We start from the raw sequence: 23,709 nt of genomic DNA, 5'->3' as shown, positions 1-23,709 counted from the left end.
CTTCTTTCCATCCTTCTATCTGCTTTTCTTTCATTGTTTGATACATTATTTCATTATTTATGCTTACATAGTTTTAACAAGGGAGACTCTTTGAATCTCATAGCTATAGGCCTAGATGAAGAGAGAAAGCTTGGCATCAAAGTTGGATTTTATGGACAGATGAAAGGGAAAGAAAGGGACATTGGCATGGATGGGACACAAGAGTAAGGGATAGATACTTATGAACATAGATATCTAAATGGCCAAGCCAGTCTCAGCCAGTTTTCCTTCAACATAGACCTAAAGCATTAGGTTGAGCCGGATTAGCCAGCCAACAATGCACCAACAACACATGCCCAGAACCGCTGAAAGAACAGGCTCGGTGGTGGGTTGCCCATATGAAGGCATACGAGGAAGCAACCGTCTAAACTCCACAGACTTGGAAGAGCCTAGACGGAAGAAAACATCTTCATATAGATGTAGCTAGCTGTGTTCATCTCTTAGACCTAAGAAGCCAAAAAACCTAATGAAATGCTTAAATCAAATATACTTTTATTACAGGTCAGTTACAAGACCTAGGAAACAAAATCAGAGGATTCATTCCCCTTCTAATAGTTACTAAGAAATTGCACTTGTTCTGCTGATTGAGCATATCATATACCTTGTAGATGAGCTCCATAAATTTGTACTCAAGCTAACACAAGCATAAAACTTTTTGTCCACAAAAGGACAAATGACAACTCAGTAAAAACTATGACATCAGCAATAAATTATCAAAATTCACAAAATATTAAACGTATCAAGTACAGCATAATCAATAACTCAACAGAAATAATATTAGCAAGCAAATTATGTTAAAAAAACATGGAAGTCGGATTTGGTTTATGCTTTCATTAGCTAACTGATATTTTTCACTGAGCATCCCATACAAAAGCAAGATTGCAGAAAACGTAGAACATGCAAGGAACATGATTGTCCAAGGATATAACAACCAAAATTTCTAGAATAAAAACATTCCACAGACTTAATCTGATTCTAGAAATCCAAAATATGCAGTATACACAGATATAAGAAGGAAACTATTAAGAATTACATATATAATACAGGCTACAAGCATACCAAGGCTTTGGCATACGGCCTTTTTCAGGTCCGCTTGGAACCTTTCTTCATCATCCTCTTCGGCATGCAATTGTCTCAATGTCTTTCCTCCATTATCTCCTGGTCACCAAGAAAACAAATTTTCATGAGGAAATAAAAGTCACTCGTCATTGTCTGAACTACCCACTCTAGCTGCTTCCCAAATGATGGATAGTTTTATGATGGTTGGTGCCCTTTCATTTTCAAATTATTTAGACCTCTGATTTTTACTAAAAGTAAATTATTGGATCCAATTTTGTGCAACCTGCCACTAAATTGTTCCCTTGGATGGACAAACACCTTTTTTCCTTCTACTAACTATTCTAAATTAATGAATTCAAGATAAGATGCCACATAGGTGCATCCTTCTACATAGTATACCTCCAGTGTTATCACTTTTCATGCCAAGCATGAGAAAATGATGTCAAGAGATGATAGAGTGCAGTTAATTTGGTGCCAACATGAATGACACCCATGATATGCCAAACCAACCTGATCCACCCTGTTAGGGAGCGTACCAACCCAAATAGGTAAACAACCAGGTCAAGATGAATGTTCCATTTGGTAAGTGACTGGAACCATCTCGAACCACTTCGAACTGATCAGAACCACCCAATTCCACTCGGTTCAGACTGGTCCAGGGTGGTTTGGGCGACCCCGATGCCAATAAAAGAGGAGAAGGTCCTTTCTTTACTTTAGAAAGGGAGTAGGCATTGTGAGTAAAAATTGTGGAAGAGTATAGATTTGTTGATCTTGATCTTAAATCAAGCTAATCTAGTATAATCCCTTCCATCATCTTCATTCTTCTCGTGCTTATTTTATGCCTAAAATAGGTCAAAAATTGATAAAAATCAAGGAAAATTATGTCCAAATTTTGTAATTTGACATAATATTAAAATATGTTGTAGATCCAAGGATGATATATGCATTGAAGAAGAAAAATCATATTTTCCATAAAAATCATAAATTTTCATTGATTGTGCAATTTTTCAGATTAAAATATATATTTTTGTTTTAAAATTAATTAGATAAAATAAAGTTCAATTTTTTTTTAAAAAAAAAAGGATGTTTGGGGGTATTCACACTACCCACTATTTTATTTTAATGGTAATTTATTCAAATTTGGGCTTGGTTATGGCTATCCGAACGTAAGCCCAACTTCAAAAGAATAACTAATGATTAAGATATTCATGAACTGAAAAAATATGTATCCCTAGTAAAGTTCTATATTAAACCAAATTAAAATTTATTTTTACATATTTTATAATTAGGTTATATATATCCTGATAATCTATCCAGACAACTATACATTTCGATTCCCACTACTTCTATTAAATTATTATTTAAAATTTAATTACAAAAATTTTAAAATAATAAAAAATGAAGAATTAGTACTCTGTATAGAAAATGTAGATGTATTTTCTAAAGTAATTCAACCTTTTTGCATTATAATATAAATTATCTGACTTTTAGGTATTTAATTACTTAAATAATTATAGAATCAATTAAAAATCATGAAAAATATGGCAATGTGCATTGGTATTTACGACATATTTTCTAGAACAACATGCATGGTTTTTACATAATATTGTAAATTATCACATGTATTGAATGAAATCAAATTATAAAAGCCAATAATTTATCTAAAAATATATAAAATTTTGCTTTTTAGAAAGTGCAGATGTGCTTTATATAATTTGTGGTCGGAAATAAGATGGTTTATGACATGTGTTTGTCAAACTTGCAAAAATGGATTGAAGAAGAGTTTTAAAATACTAAATAGGTTGGGAGCATGGTTTAGTAAGTTTTGGGTTGGCACCATTGGGGGTGTCAGTTGTGCGATGTAGACCAAAAGGGGTGGGTGGCGAGATTGAAGCAGCATCCAGCTAGTGGTTATCCTAATGTGGCCGCATGTAGAAAATGCCCACAAGAGATGAAGAAGTACCATCATGACTTTACAAAGAGCAAGAAAAAAGTCCAGAGAAATAGTCAAAAATTGATTGCTGGGCAGCTGAGCAACCATATCACTGCATGGATCCACAACACTATAAGGTGTCGAATACAAATGACATGGAGGAGGCTCTAATTCAATCAACCACATGGGGCAATCTGAATGATTAGAGATGGAGGGAGGGAGTTGCCAAGCACAAGGCATAGGTTGGATATAATAGTAAAGGCCAATAGTAAAAACATTTTTCAAACAAAATGTTTATGTACACATAGTGTATATATGTACATATACTTGTATATAAATGAGTTGGGCTATACACTTCATATTAAGTCCTCGAAAAAGAAGTAAATAATTCAAAATTGATGATAGACTATCCAAATTAAAGATCCAGAACATTACCTACACTAACCAAAATACTTAAAAATCAAAATTCATTTGTTTGGTTGATCTCCAACCCAAGCATCAAGTCAAAAATGGATGGTCTTAATAGCATGACATTATGTTTGACTATGATCCACCCATGTTTTAAGATGTAGATCATGATCTATAAAATAGAATCCCAATTCATGTACTCTATTATGTATTTTGATATACTAGTGTAATTGATACCATTCATGATACTGGCCAGCCCGCACAACTATATAGAATCCATGAAAGCAACCCGAAGGATGGGATAACTAATGGCCTCACACTAACTCCTAGAGAAGAATGATGTAGGCAAAACAAGTATATGGAATCCATGAAAGCAAACCTAAAAATTGGATAACTGATAGCCTCACACCAACTCCTCAAGAGTATTCAGCCTCGCACCTCCACCCTCGCCAAAGAATGCTCAAAGCTTCCTACCTCACACCAATCACCTCTTACAGAATCGCGATCTCACACCACGGCAAGGAATTGAAGAACCTAAAATATAAATTTATTTAAGCTTCAACAATTTATAAAAGTACAAGGAGGGTATTTATGGGAGTTATCTCATAGGCCCAATGGGCTTTTCCTAGTAGCAGTAGGATACAAGTTTCCTAAGAAAATAAAGAAAGAAATATTAAATAGATAGTTAAAAAAATAGATTCCTAACTCCTACCGACTTCTAACTCGTCTAACATGAGTTTCTATAAGAAATACACACAGATATTTGGACCCAAAAAAAAAAAGAAGAAGAAAAATCATCCTTAAAATCATGGGCTAGAGTATGGTACTTCAGTAATTTTCTGAAAGTTCGATGAATCGTTCATAAGTTGATCCGGCCTCCGTTTTGAGTATTCTAGATGTGTTGGAAAGCTAACTTGATAAATAAACATGATAGAAATAATCCCATCTAAAAATATTAGCTACAATGATGGTGGTGAAGATTCCTTTTAGATTGAGTGTGCTGGACTGTATTTTTTTAACGGGGCTAGATATGAACTTCAAAATTTAAGCTCACTAAACACTAAGAGTGCCACCTTGTATTCTTCTTTGAAGGAGTGTTTATCACTTTGGTGATCTTCCAGAGTGTATCCCATCCTACGAGTAGATTGTAGCAAGAATTCCAATAAATTGGCATTCCATCTTGTTTAATTGCATCTTTCAGTATAACCATGCAATCTGTTTGAGCTTTGATGGTCTTCCATCACTTACTCTGATAATTTCTCTTCACAAGAATCTGAACACTTATTTCAGACAATTGGAAGATACGAAAACCCTTAACTGGATCACTTCATTTTTTGCACTGACCTAATACATAAGTTAGAAACCAGTTACATATATTAATTCTAGTTTCTATGCATTTTTTGTAGTGTAGATCATGTTCAAAAATTTGGATATTCAATTTGGATGGCATATGATTGATTTTAACTCCTTTTAGAAGGAATTAGCGTAAAGTATGCATTCCAACACACACACACACACATATGCATATGTATGTATGTATGTATTATGTATACATGTTTCTACATATACATGTACATGTGTATATTCATATGTATAATACACACACACACACACACACATATGCAGATATGTATGTACATATGTGTGCACATGTGTATTTAGAAATAAACAGAAATAAAAAAATACAATCAGCAGGCTCGTAAATTGTTGTTAGAGGCAACACATTAAGCAAAATTTCAACTTACTGCATTAATGAACAAGGTTCACCTGTTATTGGACCTGAGTACTGACCATTTCTTTTTCTAAATTCATGCATATTTTCGCAAAAAAAGGCTCCCTAATATCCTTGTCAATTGTCCTTTAAACAATCAGATCAGATTGACTTGCTTGGTATGTATTATATCTTGCTCAAAATAAGTAGTGACAGTCAGTCTTGGGGCAGCTATTCAGCAATTGATTTCACTGTCATTATCAATCAAAATCAAAGAAATGTTTCAACTAGGTCCTTCGGTGCAAAATCATCCTAAAATCTGGCAGTAGAGAAATGCCAAAACTCCACATATGCCCCAAGAAAGGGCTTTATGAAAATAATAATAATAATAATAATAATAATGGATCCCTTGCATAGACTTTCCACTTTTTGCATCATGGAGACAAGATTCTTGTTAATTCTACCGATAGGTCCGCAAATTTAGTTATAGGAATTCGGTAGAGAAAGAATTCAAAAGAGACAGAAGGCTTATTATATAAAAAAAAAACAAAAAAAGAGGAAAAGAGTGGAATGAGCACTCAAAGATTTGGGAAACCACTACGGAATGTTTTGGAGCCCTCTAGTTAAGCGTTGCAACTTCCGTTGCAGTAGTTGACTTAAAAGAAAACTCACTTCCTGTGTTTGGAAGAGTTTAGGGAACAGAGGGGCATCTCTAACAGGTATTCCATCAAAAAACTTGCAAGCGGATGCCAAATCGAAGCACTTAACATACATGGAGATAACTGTTTTGGACAAAGAGGTTAGTGTTGAAGATGTTGGCGGCGAGGGCCTGGGCATGGACCTGGGTGTCCATGGAGAGAGAGGAAGTGGCCATGTAGGCCTTGAGGAGGGTGGAGAAGGGTTGCAGCCCACCAGAGATGATGCATGGTGGTGTAGAGGTGGGGGTTGGTGGCAGTGGAGGATAAGCCAAAGTGAAGGAGAGGGGGAGTGAAGAGGACAAATCCTTTTCCTTTTTAGCTAAGATACCTCTACTCGAGCAGCTCTAACTTGTCCTATGTGCACTTTGACTACAAGTCAACCTACTACAATATAGCCCTGAGTTGCAGCCCAACAAGCAATTCAGCTTACCGTACAATTTGAGTTGCAGGCATTCAAACAAGCAGGCTGGCCTGCATGGACTCCAAACAGCCTCTATATTCACTTTATCAATATGAGTTCTCGTGTCAGCAAATTGTAATGCTTAGAACATGCATTGTATTTCCTCCATTGAAACTAGCTAAAAGAATTGGGAAATCCAGTTCCCAAGTCTCACAAGAATTTGAAAGGGTAGAATAAAGAAAATCATGTCAAATGCACCTATAATTCCATTCAGTTTATCAAAAATTGATCCTTTAAAGATTGATTGGCAAATAATGCTCATTTTTGTCAAAAACCTCAACAAATAACCCAAAAGAATGTCATCACAGAGATACAACCAAAATACAGGGACAACTAGTGTCTTCTAATAAACTAAGATAAAGCAGTTATATTTTTGGTTTCAATGAATCTGAATGCTTCTATATCCAACATGATGTACTCAAACATGAAAGCAGTTCCTATATTAAACTTTGAAAAATTTTCCTTTTAGGCAAACCAATCATCTAGATTTCATGGCAAGACCCCTATCTTGCTTAACGTTCGCCTTGGCCAGGAATAAGCATTATTTCTTAGAGGATTGTCATACAAGATTTGTTAAAAAAATCAACCTTCCGCAGAGCCTTCTGAATATAGAGTACACCCCTTAGCTGACTCCAACTTGATTGTAAACTGTTAGATGGTGATAACAATAACAAAAAGAAAAGAAAGTATTTCCTCTTTTTGATTACAAGTTAGAATCTTTAAATTTTTTTTTTTTTTAAAAAAGAGACACGCCACCAAAATAGTTCTACTTATGAGATGAATGACTAGAATGCCTATTTCATGGCACATTATAAGATCAGACCGGAGTGGTGGAGCCATTTCAATGTCATTCTTAAGCAGATTAAAAAAAAAACAATTAGAATGATTATTAAGTAGGACAGAGAGAGAGAGAGAGAGAGAGAGAGAGAGAGGACCAATGGTCAGTGTCCAATCCCTTCCATTTTTGCTAGTTGAACTACTGCTATCTTGCAACATGTGTACTATAGGATGGAAAACACCATAAGATGGGCTGCAAATATGGATAACCTTTTGATTCCATCAAATTTGTTGAATCCATATGATGTGTAAAATTGGTAGACAACAAATATCATCAGGGCAATACTGCCAGTTAATTCAAGGCAAATTGTAAACAGCCACACATCATCAATTCCCAAGGTCACGACTTACCATAACCACAACCATCCAACCTTTTTCCATGTATTCCTGGTTAGGGCCAAATTTGATGTTATTCCAAGTTTTTCCATATCTTTCCTTGCAACCACCATCCATATTACCTTAGATCTTCCCCTCCTTTTTCTACAATCTTCAATATATCTTAAAGTACCTCTCCTTACTAGATTCCTGTTAGATCTTTGTTTTACATTCTTAGGACTATCAGTGGGATGGGTTAGCCCTAATGGCCCAAATACCTGATAAAACTGCCTAGGCTCAGCTTATAGGGCTGCCAGCTGACCTCCAGCCTAGAAGTAGATGCCCACATAACTTTCATGATGAGACCAAGTTGAGAATTCACAAAATAAAAGAAAAGGAAAAAAGAAGTCCTACTTGGAGATAGGACCAACCCAAGGATATATCCTAAGTCAAGCTTGAGCCTAATAACCTTGGGCCCAGTCCAAGTCGGGCCAAGCTCAAAAATGAGGTTTAAACTTCCAGTTTGCTTCAGCCCTAGGCCCGATCCGGACCATTGACACCCCTATACATGCTCATTTCGTCTAAATCAATTTTCTATCAATTTCTTCTTAATTTATGCAACTCCTAATATTCTCATTTCTACCATACTTGTTTCATAAACTTTGTTTATTGCCTAGCATTCTAAGCCATAGAGCACTACAATCCTTATTATAGCTCTACAAATTTTCTCCGAGATATGCATCCATCATATAATATATCTGACACAGATGTCTCTTCTTCATCCAACTAGCTCTAATTAAGCAGCACATATATTCATCTATCTCTTTTTTATTTTACATGATAGATCCTAAATTAACAAAACCAACCATTCTCTAGCAGCTCAAAGAACAAGATTTATCAAAAAATGAAATAATTTGATAGAAGATCCACTGGACAATACTTAATAGAATTTGGTTCATTTGAACTTCTTATGCCTAGGATGTGATTCTCCTTACAGATTTCTATTTGGATGAATTAATTATGATGGGCACAGGCAAAGAACAGAAGTGCACTATTAGCATTTACATTTATAAATAACCAGCAGTCGAAAATTTTTCAAAAAAATGTGCTTGGTGAATCATAGTTGCAAAACAATAAAACATAAATTGAAAAGCAAGGTCCGTCAAACCAATAACAGAGGAGGTACCAACCAGAAACTAGTTTGGTATGGCATGGATCCATACATGCCGTTCCAGGGGGTAACAATGCAGCAAGAGGCAGAGAGGGAGGGGGGCAGGGAGGAGGGAGAAGGCAGGAGAGAGAGAGGGAGAGACCAAGAGAGAGAGGGTTTGAAAACCCTCGTCAATATATACATATTTTCCAAACCGATGGAATGAAACATATGAGTAACCAACTGGTCCTTATATGTTCCAAACCAACGGGATGAACTATGCCAGGAACTAACTGGCCCGATTTGGTACGCCTTGAACCTAGTACGGTTCACCAGACCTTGTTGAATAGTGATGATTATCAAGGAACCATTAAACACTATCACATGTATCTTTCTTGCTTGCCCTGCCAATATTTGATTGAACTAGCAATTTTGGTTCTTTACAATCAGTGGTTTAAGGGAGAGATGAAGACTAGATGAAACATATTGCAGCTCTGAAACTTTAATTAGCAATAAATGCCTAACTAAAAGAACTAAATAAACTATAAATGCAGCTTAGGCACCTAGTTCATGGTGAACAAAAATGCAGAAGAACGTACTGGTGTCAAAATGTGCATTATCCAGACCCATAGCCGGAGTTTGAGCTCCATAATTCACTTCATTCTGATACTGTGCATGCAATTGATTTACTTCTGCATATGGCAAAGCTCTGGAACTTTCATCAGGCAATTTAGAGTTATTTGTTCTAGGAGCTTGCCTACGTGCATGTTGATCAGTAGGCATAAAGCCATCATGTGCAGCTCCCAACATGCCTGTAAGAAATAGACTTGAAGACTATCATGCAGAACACAATATAGCAGCTCATATATCCATTTATTGATCTATGATAATAACATGATAAATCATACTAGAATCCACTACCACCTAAGTGACAATGAATACCTTGCTTGTGTTTTAAATGTGATTGGCTGTTAGTCTTCTTGATTACTTTGGGGCCAGAATTGTTGAAAGATTTCACAGTGGCTGCATTTTTCTCTATTTCAATCAATTTTAAGCTCCCTTTGTTTGGAATTCCATTGTTCTGGCCCCAAGGCTGCATCTCATCAGTTTTAGTTTCATGTCGCTTCTCGCTGTTGTCACCACTAAGCTGCTGCACTTCTGAATCTAGCTGCTGATCCAGCCTACAAGATTTATATCTTGACTGGTCAAACTTGATACTTTGCTGGTCCTTATGCATGGCTGCTTCTGGGAAGTGAAAATCACCAAAATCTATGCCTTTTAGACAAGCAGGAGGAATGTTGTTATGCAATCTGGCCAGATAATCCGGATTTGGGTCTGAATTAATAGCACATGGTTCTTCTACTTCATTTTTTGGGAATGCTGTGCCATTCTTAAACTGCTCTGCAAAGTGTTTTTTCTTGGCCTCATCTTCAATCTGCCTTTGGTACTCCAAAGTTTCCTCAAGCTTTCTTTCCTCTGCCTCGAGTTCCACTCTAAGCTTAAATTCCTCTTCTTGTTCCAAGCGATCACCACTCGTTATGTGCTCAGGCTCCAAAAGGTCGCCATCAGCGAGAAACTCCCTGCAGCAAAATATGCAAATTGACTAGGTCCACAACTGTGTAAGCCAAAGATAAAATGGAAAAAACTCATGGGGAACATTTCCACTAACTATAGGATCAATTTGCATCTGTCTGGCTTTGACATATTTATACTGAAAAACTGAGTTGAAAAGATAAGGCCTGGATATAATCAGTGATCACCAGAACATGTAGTAATGACCCAAACGTGCTTGTACATTATGTAACTAATAATTCTAGATAAAAACTCCCACAAGGACTGAAAACATACATTTTGACTGAACGGACGAGAAGATATGATCAGCAAGGTTAATTATATGCCATTATAGTGATTAATAATTTCGTTAAATAGCCACTTATCAAGAAATACTGTGTGAACACTATAGATGGTTAGGAAGACAGTTGGATTATCAAAAAAAATGAGTTGGAAGAAAACACCATTAAAGGAAACAAGCTCCATCTGCCGCATATAAACTTTGACTCCCTGACATAAATCTACAATTTCACAAAGAATGAGCAAGAAATATCAATCACAATCCTTATCTCAGAAGTTCTAGTCTCTTGAAAGACCAACAGCTTGTCATAAAGTTGGAGTGCAAAAATTCTTGAATACTTTTAAATGTTGATGGAGGCAAGGTTTTAAAGCCTATAGGATGTGGGTGTCCCCGTTTCTCCATGGAACGGGATGCCCCATTGTCCCGCCCCATCCCCACACCAGTCCCAGTCATATATTCCGTTAAATTTCCTCAGTCTCTCTTTCCTTTCCCTTCTCTTTTTCAACTTTCTTTCCTTCCTTTCTTTCTTTTTCTTCTTCCTTCCTTTCTTTCCTTTCCTTTTTCTTTCTTTTTCTTATCTTTTCCTTTATTTCTTTTTCTCTTTTTCTTCTTCTTTCTCTTTTCTTCCTTCCTTTTTTTTTCTTCTTCCTTCCTTTTCTTCATCTTTCCTTCCTTTCTTTATTTCCTTTCTTCTTTTCTCTCTGCATGGATGGGTTTCGGACTTCAGAGTCCGAACCCCATCCCTGTCCCATGTTCTCACAGAAATGCGATAGGATGGCTGGGACACCCCCCATGCTGCCGGGACTTAAAATCTTGGATGGAGCTACTCCATCCACCTAGTGGAATGTTCAATCTTCAATAAAAGAAGCCAATCAATATGGCCACAGTAGGCTGCCTATGCCCCCTAAGAGAAGCATTGGAGGACAATGAATAAAATGTTGAAATTTACCAACTTGTTTATGTATATAAGTCTTAAAAGAAAAGATCTTGATAACTCCAAGGAAGCAGATGCTGTATAAGGCACTAGAAAGCAACTAATGATGGTGAGTCATCTGAATTTCAATTTGGACACATGGTCCAAAATCCACGTAAAGTGGGGATATTCACTTAGGTCACATGATCAAAACAAATATATAGGTTTGGGCCTTTCCAAAAGGAGAAAAAAAAAAGAAGAAGAAGAAAAAGGCGATGTTCTAGAGTGCCTCAGCATAAGAGGTCCTGCCCAGCCTAAAGTGGGATTTAAAGGTCAAAAGAAACCAAGTAGATATTTTTCCTAAGATAAGACAAATCGCATATTTATAGGTTCATTTTTTATTTTCTCAATTAATGACTCTTAGGAATATTGCGTATCTTATGCTGTTACTCAATACGAGCTTGAAAAATCTATATAATCTGAGATTTAATCAGTTTGACCCATTTTAATTTGACATAAGGTTTACTTGGAAACATGAAGGTCTGGACTTGTTATAGGCCTTATAAAGTGGATGGTGCCTGGTCACAGCCCTTGGATATAAAGCACTATATTCGGAACTAGGTATGCACATGTACAAATATTATTACCCTGTGTGGTTCATGTACAGCATGCCCGCCACTGGCATGGTAATATATAAAACAAAGAGCCTACATACAGTTTAGAAATATTCAGAGTATTGACTTCAGATCCAGTCAAGTCCGCTCTACAGAAAGAGCTCTACAGAATCAGGGGATGAAAGTGAGTAAACCAACTTTGTGCTGGCACATGAGCAGACATTGCCCACTTTTCACTCGTAGCTTCTAGGCTGGTCCCTTTTGATGTGACTTTGACTTTGGAGACGAGAATTTTGCATCTTACATTGTTTTTTTTTGGGCATGAAAATTTGTCAATGCATGAAACTCCAACGTCAATAAATGTTTCCACAGAAGGCTACATATTAGAGAGTGAACTTTATACTTGCTACTGAAAAAGGTGGTATGAAAACAGGATGGCTAGTCCAGTGAATAAAAAAGTGCACCTAAGGCGCTACGCGCATGGTGCATGCTGCCCGACGCTTAATAACAACCAGGCGAGATGATTTGCCTCAGACGCACTTCAGATGCCCTAGGCATGAGCCTAGCTGGTTCATGTAAAATGCTCAATAAGTGCACCCAATAGGACTTTTCAGAATTTTAGTCAAATAAGGAATGTACAGCTGGTAATTAGCTTAAGAGCAGGGTTCGCCGTACCGGGCCGAACCGCCCGGTACGGGACGTACCGAGCCGGACCGGTGCTCAAACGGTCCGATTCGGACCTTTTTTCGAGAAACACCCCGAACCGGTACCGAACCGAGCGGTTCGGTCCGGTTCGCTTCCATATCGTCCAAAACCGGACGGTATGGTTCGTTTCGGTCCGGTTCGACGTGAACCGAACCGTACCGACCGTCCCATGTGAATAAAGTGAGGAGGGAGAGGCGGAGTGGGGTCGGAGACCACATGCATAAAAGGAGAATGTTTGGAGTTCTTTGAGATGTCTCAGAGAACTCCCGAGGGTCCGAAAGTTGCGAAAGTCTCAACGAAACCATTGAGACCTTCGAAAAATTAGAAAAAAAAAAAAACTCCGTCAAATTATAGGAGTGGTTCGAAGAGAGGCTAATCTTTAACCGGAGGTAAGATAATGTGTTATTTTCTTAGTAAATATTTTTTTTTTTATTTTTGTTGTTAAAAATAGGATAAGAATGAGAAAGAATGAAAATAAGAGAAAATCATGTCAAAATCTTGTGATTTTGGGATGATTTAATTATATGTGATAGATCTTTGGAAGATCTACACGATGACACCAAAATTGTGAATTTTCGTTAATTATATATTTTTTTAAATATTTTTAAATATTTATTTATTTAAAAATTAAAAAAATTAAATTTTAAGAAAAAAATCAGAGTTTGGGAATCATGTTTAGAATGATTCAAGCTATTAAATCTAATTTCTAATTTTTTTTCAAATATTTGAAATTAAAAAATTATTTTTTAAATTATTTAAATTTAAAATTTTAATTATAAAATAAAAAATATATAAAAATAGTGTTATATTTTAGTTAATTTAAAAAATTATTTGAAGCATATAACATATTTATTTTGAATTTATAAGTTTTAAAATAATTATTAAAATTATTTTAAAATTATATATAATTATTTTAATTATCATTAAACTATCGTGATATTGCATATATTTATAAAAAAAAATTTAGAGCATGACGTTCGTTCACTTTAATTAATCAGCTATTTTATAGTATATATTTATTTATATAAAAATTATTAAAAAAATAAAAAATTAAAAATCAGTGTTAGTTTGGAAATTGAGAATAATGTTTAGAATGATTCAAAACAATTGAAATATTTGAATCTAACTTGAGATTTTTTTGAAATTTTTTTTGTAAATATTTAAATAGTAAAAAATATTATCAAATAAAAAATATATGTAATTAGTGTTATATTACAGGTAATTCGAAATAATTAGTATTTTGTTATATCTGCAGAAATGAGTAAGAAGAAAGATCAGGAGCGTGACATCGGTTGGGATCATGGCGAGATGCTCTGGCTCGGCATAATTGGAGATGCAAATGGTGCAACACAGAGTTCAAGGGAGGAGGAGTGACTAGGTTGAAGCAGCATCTGACTGGTGGTTATCCTGATGTATCCATGTGTCGGAAATGTCCACAAGAGGTCCGACAATTGATGAAAAAGTACTTTGTTGATTCGAAAGCAGCGAAGGAAAGGACAAAGCAGAAAAAGACCGAAGTAAACCGTCGAACTGCAGAGCCACCTTCTTATCACTCTAGAGAGTCAGAGGCTTCTGCTCCAGATGATGAGGAGGCACAGATTGAGGCTGCCATTTATGCGAGCTTGGCGGATCAGTACCAGCAGGAGGAGATGGCCCGGTACAGAGACCGATTCGGATCATCATGCTACGAATCAGGATCTGGATCAGCAACTGGTAAGGAGAATTCGAGTTCAGGAGGACAACCTCAGTCAGAGAGCCTGATGGTAGAGGGAGCAGACGCAGCATGTCTTCTTTGTTGGAAGCTTTTAACAGTAGGAGGAGGTCCTCCAGAGATATTCCAGCAGGAGCCAGCATTCAGGATTTGGATCCACATGCTTTGCCCAGCAAGGATTCAAAACAGCAGAGAATTGACAGTATGCTGAAAAAAGATAAGAAGAAGGATATGTGGCGAGCTATTGAATCATGGTTTTATTTCAGCCATATTCCAGCAAATGCAGCAGCCAATCCTTACTACCGATCTGTTATTTCAGCCATAGAGGCTGCCGGCTAGGGTGTAGATCCTCCAGGACCTAAGGACATCTATGGTCAGCTTCTTGACAACAATAAGAAGGATCTGCAGAGATGGATTGCTTCTTACAAAAATAAATGGCCTACATACGGTCTGACAGTGATGTATGATGGTTGGATAGATCCTACTAGGCGGAGCATCATTAATTTTTTGACATACTGTGATGGAAAAATATTTTTTCACAAATCAATCAATGCTTCAGATAAGATGCACGATGCCACATATATCCTTGGTTTGATGGAGGAGATGATTGATTCAGTGGGTGAGCAGCATGTCGTACAGATCATCACAGATAATGGACCACAATATAAAGCTGCTGGAGAGTTGCTGATGGAGCAGCGACTGCAAATATACTGGACCCCATGTACTGCACATTGCATTGATCTTATATTGATGGATATCGGAAAGATTCGCAGGGTGCAGCAGGTAGTGGACATTGCCCAGACCATTACTAGATTCATCTACAACCACACATGGGTTCTTTCATTGATGCGGACGTATACTGGGGGGAAGATCTTACGATCGGATATCACACGGTTTGCTACCAACTACATAGAACTTGATAGTCTTCTTCAGAAGAAAACAGCCCTACGTCAGATGTTTGTCAGTGCCGAGTGGCAGGAGAGCAGATATGCGACGGTCGGCACTGATGGAAGTCATGTGGAGAACTTGGTGACGAGTCAGTCATTTTGGCAGCGGGCTGAGAAGATAGTGAAGGCTATCAAGCCTTTATATGAGGTTCTTCGCGCCGTGGACAACGAGAGATACCCCCAGATGGGCTTCCTATATTACATGATGGAGAGGGCAAAAAAACAGTTCAGTGAGAATGATCCCAAACATGCTCAGAAATTCATTAACATTATTGAGCGCCGTTGGGACTATCAGATGGGCAGAGATTTGTATCTAGCTGGTAAGTTTGGATTCAAGAATGTTTTAAAATATTTTTTTGAAGCATGAAAATAAAATTGTGCTTAATCAGTCTTGAAATTTATCTGCAGCTTATTACTTGAATCCGAAATTTCAGTATACTATTCCGGAGATAGATATGGATAGCGAGCTTCTTGCTGCTCTTCGCAATGTCATATATAAGATGGTGCCCGATCCAGAAATCGCATCATTGTGTCTGCAAGAGGTATGCTAGTTTAAAACAGATATAATTATTCAACTGAATTCGATATGATATATTTATAAATAATAAATATATTTTATTTCAGATGAAACAGTTTAGAGAAGGATCAGACAGTTTTGGAGTCCCATCAGCTGTCGTAAGCAAAAAGCAGATGAATCCAGATAAATTACATATCAATAATGAGCAATGTAGATTGATATGTCATTTTGCTTAATAATATCATCAAATTTGATATATAATTTTGCTTTTGTAGCTGAATGGTGGATTCATTTTGGAACGTCAGCAGAAAATTTGAGACATATGGCTGTCCGTATTCTTTCTCAGACGGTCTCTGCTAGTGGCTGTGAGCGTAATTGATCCACTTTTGCCCTTATCCACAGCAAACAGACACAAAAATGCCTCGACGATCTTGTATATGTTCACTGCAATCTGAGGTTGAGGCTAAAATGTATTCAGAGGAAGTTCAGTTGAAGTACACTGATCCGACGTTGGATGATTATACCGACGAGGATGACGATCCGATCATCGGATGGCTTGCAGGTCAGCAGTAGGAGCCAGAACTTGATGAGCCAGGATCCCCTCACGACCAACCAGTGTGATGGCAAGGGAGATCAGGATGGATCCAGGACAATGGGCAGAAAAAAATATTCCACATAGGATTCCAGCTGATCAGCCACAATCTGAGGGGACACAAGGGACTCATTCATCACATGACTCGCTATCCGATACATCTTCCCAGAGATTCGAGCGAGAGATGTATAGACGTTCCTCCCGGCAGCCAGCAAGAAGGCATCCATCCTCCCAATCACAGAAAACTCAGTCACAGAGGGGCACAAAGGGGAAAAGGAAAAGACAGTTGCACGTGCACCACTCTCGAGAGTACATGAGCTATCTGATTCAGATACGGACACCAGAGAGAGTGATGATGATACTGGTAGTAGTAGCCATGGATCTGATGATCAGGGAGGAACTGGAGGACAGAAAACCACCGTTTATGAGACACAGCCACAGGGTGATATTCGATTCATCAGTGAGTCTCAGTTACACATGTCACACAGGATAGGGATCATGGTGGACGAATCGGTAGAGATCATGGGGAGCCGATTTCATATAGACGACGGGCTCCTAGAGGTCGTCCAGCACATGATGCAGCTGCGGACGATCTTGCACGTGGAGTAGGATCCATGAATGTATCTAGATCATCCTCGCATAATGGATCCTATTATCCACAGCCACTTTATGATCCATATGCATATGGTGCATCCGAGGCATCATCTTCTAGTGGTTACTACCCTATGCAGTCTGGAGCAGCTCCAGGATCAGATTTTGCTACTGGTATATTTGGATGAGCTCCTCCACAATCGTACCATCATCTCGAGGATACTTCTCAGAGTCAGAATTTTAGCGAGAGATCTGAAATGTCTTACAATCCAGAAAGGATGCCTTATGGGATGATGAATATTCGAGAGTACGGTGCAGTTTGGCTAGAGGGTTGAACTGATGTCCCTTCAGACTATGTTGATGATCCAGATATCTACGAGCGTCACAGACACTCGACAAGAAATTAAATACAGAATACATCTTAAGGTTCGTATATCAGTTATTGCGCTTTGTACTTAAATATTTAGATATATTTTAATGCGTATTTTATATATTTTTTTTTAGTTTTAAGATGATATAGTTGAAATATAATGTAAATAAATATATATTTGAAATTTTGGATCAAGAGCCTTTGTACCGCAACCTAACTCCAAATTGAACCCAAATATGTCAATAATATGCAATATAATGCCATATTGAGGTTGTATTTATCAATTATTAACTTTAAAAATCAAAAAAAAAAATTGAACATCGAAAAAAATTGTGTACCGATACCGGACCGGTACGCTCAAACGTATCGTGTGTCAGTACGGTACGGTACCGGTACTGTACCGGTCCGGCACGCCGTCCGGTACCAGTACAGCAAACCTTGCTTAAGAGTTTTAAATTTTAATTACCTAGGGACTCTAAAGTGGGCAGCCAATTGCCTCTTCGTTTAACTAAAAAACAAACTTTAAAACCAACAAGTCTATCTCTATTTAAATTTTAAAGTTTCAACTATTCTTGACCAAGAGGAAGTCTACGTCTTTTAGAATTCTCCTTCAGTCAGAAAACCAAAGAAACGGCGCATCTAATCAGTGAACGCATGTAACAGAAGGAGTGAAGGACTCTCAGACTCTCTCCTTGCTAGCTGTCCAGTACTTCCGAAACTGATCTCTTCCTCCCTCTATCTCTCTCTCATTGCATGCCTATTCTTTTCTCTCTATTTTATCTTTTTTTTCTCGTCATGCTTATGCTCATGTAATTGTTCATTTACATGCAGCATGGCTTCTGAAAATATTAAATAAGATCCAGGATGGAAATATGGCTATTTGGCAGATCCTAAAAACAAAAACAATGTCATCTGTAGCTTTTGCAGCAAAGAAGCTAAAGGTGGCATCTATAGGCTGAAGCAACATTTAGTTGGAGATTTTAGAAATATTATAGCATGCCGAAAATGCCCTGAACATGTGAAAGTAGAAATTAGAGAGTTTATGCAAAAGAAAAAAGACGAAAAGGATGATTTAAATTTGCTGCCTGATTATGATGATGTTGTTTTGGAAGATGAGGAAGAAGATGAAATTGCCATGGTTGAACCTCATGGAAAGAAAATTGCAGATCTGAGAAACAAGGGCAATAAAAAACCAAGACAACATGGTCCTATGGATGCATTTTGTAATATCAGAAGAGAAGGAACAAGTGGAAACAAAGAAAAGGGAAAGCAGACCACTATCAATGATGCATATACGAAAGAGCTAAGAGAAAAAGAACCTAGCAAGATGGATGTATGAAGCTGCAATTCCCTTGAAGGCTGTGAAACTAGATAGTTTTAGAATTGCAGTTGAGTCCATTGGACGATATGGGGTGGGCATGAAACCTCCAACCGCTTTGAAGTTCGGGTTCCTCTTCTAATAAAAAGAGGTAGCTCACACTGATGAGATAATGAAGAGTCATAGAGAGGAATGGGCAAGAATCGGATGTACTATCATGTCTGATGGTTGGCAAGATAGGAGTCAGAGGACAATGATAAATTTTTTGGTCAATTGTTCAAAAGAAAATATGTTTATTGAATCTATTGATGCATCTGCCTACATGAAGACCGGAGAAAGCTTATTCAAATTACTTGATAGGATGGTCCAAAAAATTAGAGTTAAGAATGTCGTACAAGTCATAACTGACAATGCAGCAAGTTATGAATTGGCTGGTAAGTTTGCTTAAAGTATTTTTCTTTATAATTGTCCTATTACTATATTTATGTTAGTAGTTTGTTAATAATAAGTTTGACATTGGAACTTGTGTTATTAGGACGACTTTTGGAGGCAAAGTATCCCACATTATATTGGACACCTTGCGCTGCCCATTGTGCGGATTTGATGCTAGTAGACATTGGAAAGCTTCCTTCTATTGCAAGAACTATCAAAAGGGCAATTGAATTGACTGGGTATATTTATAACCATTCTAGTGTCTTGAATATGATGAAAAAGTATACCAGCCAAAGAAACTTGCTAAGGCCAGCAAAAACTAAGTTTGCTATTTCATTCCTCACACTATCAAGCACACATAGGCAATGTGACAATTTAAGAAAAATATTTACATCTGAACAATGGTCCACTAGTAAATGGGCAAAGGAGCAAGTGGGAAAAAAGGCATGTCAAGCTGTTTTATCACCTTCATTTTGGAATGGTATTCCTTATGCACTTAAAGTGCCAGGTCCCCTTGTTCATGTGCTTCGTTTAGTTGATTCTGAAAAACGATCTGCTATGGGCTACATATATGAGGCCATGGATAGGGCTGAGGAAGCAATTGCAATGTCATTCCAGTATTCCACCATAAAGAGGATAAATATAGTGAGGTCTTTAAGATCATTGATACTAGGTGAAATTACCAACCACCAAGGTTTTCCATACCATGTCGAACCGGCCGGTACACCCCGTATCGTACCGGACCGGCAGAAAACTAGCACGATTCAATCGGTAAATTCGGTACACGGACGATACGAAAGAAAAAAAGAGGAAAAGTGAGAAAGAGAGAGAGAGGAGAGGGAGGGAGGTGGGAGCTGCCGGAGGCCGGCGGTGGCCGGCTGCAGCCGTCGGAGGGCTTTCGAGCCTCGTATCGCCCGATAGGGCTTTCAAGAGAGCGAGAAAGAGAGAGAGAGCGCTCGAAGGGGGGGCGAGGGACCTACCGGACGGACGACGCCTCCGTTCGAGGGCCCCGATGGCCGACGAGCCAACGCCGACGGCCTGAGGGCGGTCAAGCAGGCGGAGCCGCAGACGGTCGAGCGGGTGGAGCCCTCTGCGGCTCCGCCCTCTCCTTTTTCGAAACAGACGACCGTCTGTTTCGATTTTTTTTTTTTTTTTTAAACTTATGAAGTCGGCAACCTAGTTGAAGACTTAAGGGATTTTTTAAAAAAAAATACAAAAATTGTGAAGCCGGCAAACTATTTGCCAGCTTCACTTAAAACTAGATTTTTTTTAAAAAAATTGCGAAACAGGGGCGACGCCCTATTTCACGCCCGCGAAGCCGCATGCGTGGACTGTGCCCTCTGACGACCATGGCGACCAGCCGGAGGCCATCCGACGGCCCCGCCGGCTCCTTCCCCTCTCTCTTTTTCTTTCTTCCTCTTTCTCTCTCTTTCTCTTTTTTTTTCTTTCGATTCGGATCCGCTTGCCTTCGTCGGTTCGGTACGGTACGAAACCGTATCGATCCATATCGCCGGTCGACCGATACGACCGGCGGTACTAGTTCAGCATACCTTGCCAACTACATTAGCCTTTACATGCAGCCGGGCATTACTTGAATCCTGAGTATTATTATGATAACCGCCAAATTGAGCAGGATGAAGAGGTGAAGGATGGGCTGTATAAATGCATTGCAAGGCTGGCTCCAGATCTTGGTGATCAAGATAAGATTGGTGAAAAGCTTTCAAATGAAGGCTTATTTGGTATCCTTAATAGCAATTAGGCATAGGAAGACAAAGGCACCAGGTAAAAATTCTTAGTCACTAATTTAGTAGTAAAGGCCTAACATTCTTATTTGACTAAGTAATTGTTAATTATTATTTGCAGCTGATTGGTGGTCTTCATATGGAGCTTCAACTCCTAAATTACAACAGTTTGCTATAAAAATTCTTAGCCTTACATGCAACTCATCAGGATGTGAGCGAAATTGGAGTGTTTTTGAATATGTAAGTACTTACGAGATGTTAGCTTAGTTTGGACTTCATAAGCAGACAACCAATTTTAATGAAACTTCAACCCATTTTGTAGGTTCATAGCAAAAAGAGAAACAGGCTTGCACAATCCCGCTTGAATGATTTGATATATATTAAGTACAACAGGACTTTGATGAGGAGATTTAAGCTGCGGGATACACTTGATCCTATTTCATTGAAAGATACAGATGAAAGTAATGAGTGGTTAACTGGAAGGACTGAAGAAGAATCTGCTGAGGATCAATTTGTTTTTGATGGTGAAGATTTGACATGGGGAGATGTTGCTAGAGCTTCTGAAGTAGAAGAGGAAAGATTTAACCTGAGGTCAAGAGGAGGCAGGGCAGGGGAGAGGGCAGTAGGCCCAAGTTCTGGCTCAAATCATGCTTCATGTGAGAGAGAGGCTGAAATAGATGAGGAAGATGATTAGGGATACAAATATGGTGATGGGTAAGATGCTTATGGGCCACTGGACTATGATGAGGATGAGGATGAGGATGAATATTGAGGCCAATGAGTCAATGACTGATTATTTTTATTAGAATCATAGACATATTTATTAGAGCTGAGTTGACATTATGGTGTTGTTTAGTTTACTTATCTTTAGTTGTTTAAGGTTCAGCTTATCTTTTGTTGTTTGAGTTGACATTATGGTGTTTGGATTGTTGTTTGAGCCTTGAGGTTCATTATTATGCTGTTTGGATTATTGTTTCAGATTCATTAGTTTATATAATACTACTATTTTGTGTTACGGATGCTGTTATATAATTTTATATGTTTTTTGCTTCAATTAGCGCCTAGATTCACTCAGGCGCGCGCCTAAGCCTTGCGCCTAGCGCCTAGGGGCCAACAGCCCTTTGCGCTTTAGTGCGCCTAGGGCTTTTTAATACACGGGGCTAGTAAAGAAATTACGCCTAATGAAGGGCTTGCTTTCAAGTGGATTGTTTTGGTTCCAGCAGCCAATACATGTACTTAGCAAAGATCACCAATGGGTAACATAAGCATATCAAAAATAGACTAGAATTACAAGTATAGAGCTAACCATGAAGATACCCACAGAACAGGGTTTGCCATACCGGGCCGAACCGTCCGGTACGGGGCGTGCCAAACCGTCCTGGCGGGGAACCGAGACGGTTCCGGCATGCAAAACGGTACATGCCGTTACCGGGAAGAAAAAGAGAGAAAGAGAGAAATAGAGAGAGAGAGAGGGAGGAAGGAAGAAAAAGAAGGGGATCCGCCGGAGGCCCTCCGACGGGCAGCCGTGGCCGTCGGGCGGCGGAACGGCCTCCTGCGGCTCCGCGCGGGGAACAGGAGCGGATCGCCCCTGTTTCTCGAATTTTTTTTTTTAAAAAGCTTTTTCAAAACGAAATCGGCAAGTGGTTTGCCGACTTCACTTAATTAAGTCGGCAAACCACTTGCCGACTTCATTTTGAAAAAGCTTTTTTTAAAAAAAATCGAGAAACAGGGGCAAATCGCCCCTGTTCCCCGTGCGGAGCCGCAGGAGGCCGTTCCGCCGCCCGACGGCCACGGCTGTCCGCCGGAGGGCCTCCGACGGATTCTCCTCCCTCTTTTTCTTTCTCCTTCCCTCTCTCTCTCTTTCTCTCTTTTTCTTTTCCGGTTTCCTTCGTCAGTTCGCCTCGGTTCGGAACGGAACGGAGGTGTGCCGTATCGTACCGCCGGCCGGCCGATCCGGCCACCGGTACAGGAGACCTTGCCACAGAATCTCTCTGATACATGGCAAACAAGCTTAACCACCAAATTGAGTGAAGTCGAAAAGCTGACATTGGCCACGTTATGTTAAAAGATGAGCAACATGTCATTCTCAGGAAACAAAATTATGGCCATTTCCAAAACATGTACAAAACCAAGGAAATAGTGAAAGAGAATAAGTTGAAGCGTATGAATCTAAGGATAAAAAACCCAGGATTCAGGAAGACTCATCTAAGCAACAGGGTACCGTACAACTTAATGGGTGATTAGAGCATGTAACATATCTGTGGGAGGTGCACAAACATGTTGAGAAACAATTATATGTTTTCTGATGGTTGACTCATCATTAATTTCTTAATAATCACACTGAAGGATGCTTGAAAATCAGTAAGGTCATGTTGAAGGATCCATGCAATTCAGTAACAAAGCAGGGCTTGACCATTTAACATTGCAGCAAAATAAATAGAGATAGCATAACTTAGAAATATACCATAGAGAACTTAAACAACCGTGTGATTCTCCTATTAATCCCCTATCCAACTAATGCTCTGCAAGAGTAATAGGGAGGTCATGCAACAAATGTATAACCTATTCTTTTTGAAAGACTTCTGAGTTACTTGAGCATTTATTAAGCATAATAAGCCAACTCATCGTAGACAAGTGGTTAGTGCAGAAGCGCTTCAACAAAGCTTCACATGTCCACAATCACTTAAGCAATCCATTCAAGAAACTCAGATAAGTCTCTCCTGGAACTTGATGTGATGGAACATGTACGTACCTGATTCCATGTATGGAGCACATAATCATTGTCTTATGTTGAA

The 23,709-nt window shown here is 38.5% G+C and overlaps 1 protein-coding gene and 1 pseudogene across 1 annotated transcript in view; one reads left to right on the top strand and one right to left on the bottom strand.

Moving 5' to 3' along the window:
• The window catches only part of LOC105053498 (uncharacterized), a 57,226-nt gene that overhangs the window by 20,618 nt on the left and 12,899 nt on the right, over positions 1-23,709 (bottom strand). The window contains exons 5-7 of the mRNA XM_073244382.1: positions 9,553-10,190; positions 9,210-9,422; positions 1,099-1,197 (exon numbers count right to left, since the gene is read on the bottom strand). Coding sequence (XP_073100483.1) covers positions 1,099-1,197; positions 9,210-9,422; positions 9,553-10,190 — 950 coding nt within the window. The remainder of the gene's footprint in view (positions 1-1,098; positions 1,198-9,209; positions 9,423-9,552; positions 10,191-23,709) is intronic.
• On the top strand, positions 13,875-16,263 carry LOC140851952 (uncharacterized; annotated as a pseudogene).

This window comes from Elaeis guineensis, chromosome 10, assembly GCF_000442705.2.
Source record: "Elaeis guineensis isolate ETL-2024a chromosome 10, EG11, whole genome shotgun sequence".
NCBI classification, from domain to species: Eukaryota; Viridiplantae; Streptophyta; class Magnoliopsida; order Arecales; family Arecaceae; genus Elaeis; species Elaeis guineensis.
The sequence above is the reverse complement of the archived record's forward strand: the minus strand, read 5'-3'. Positions and strand labels throughout refer to the sequence as shown.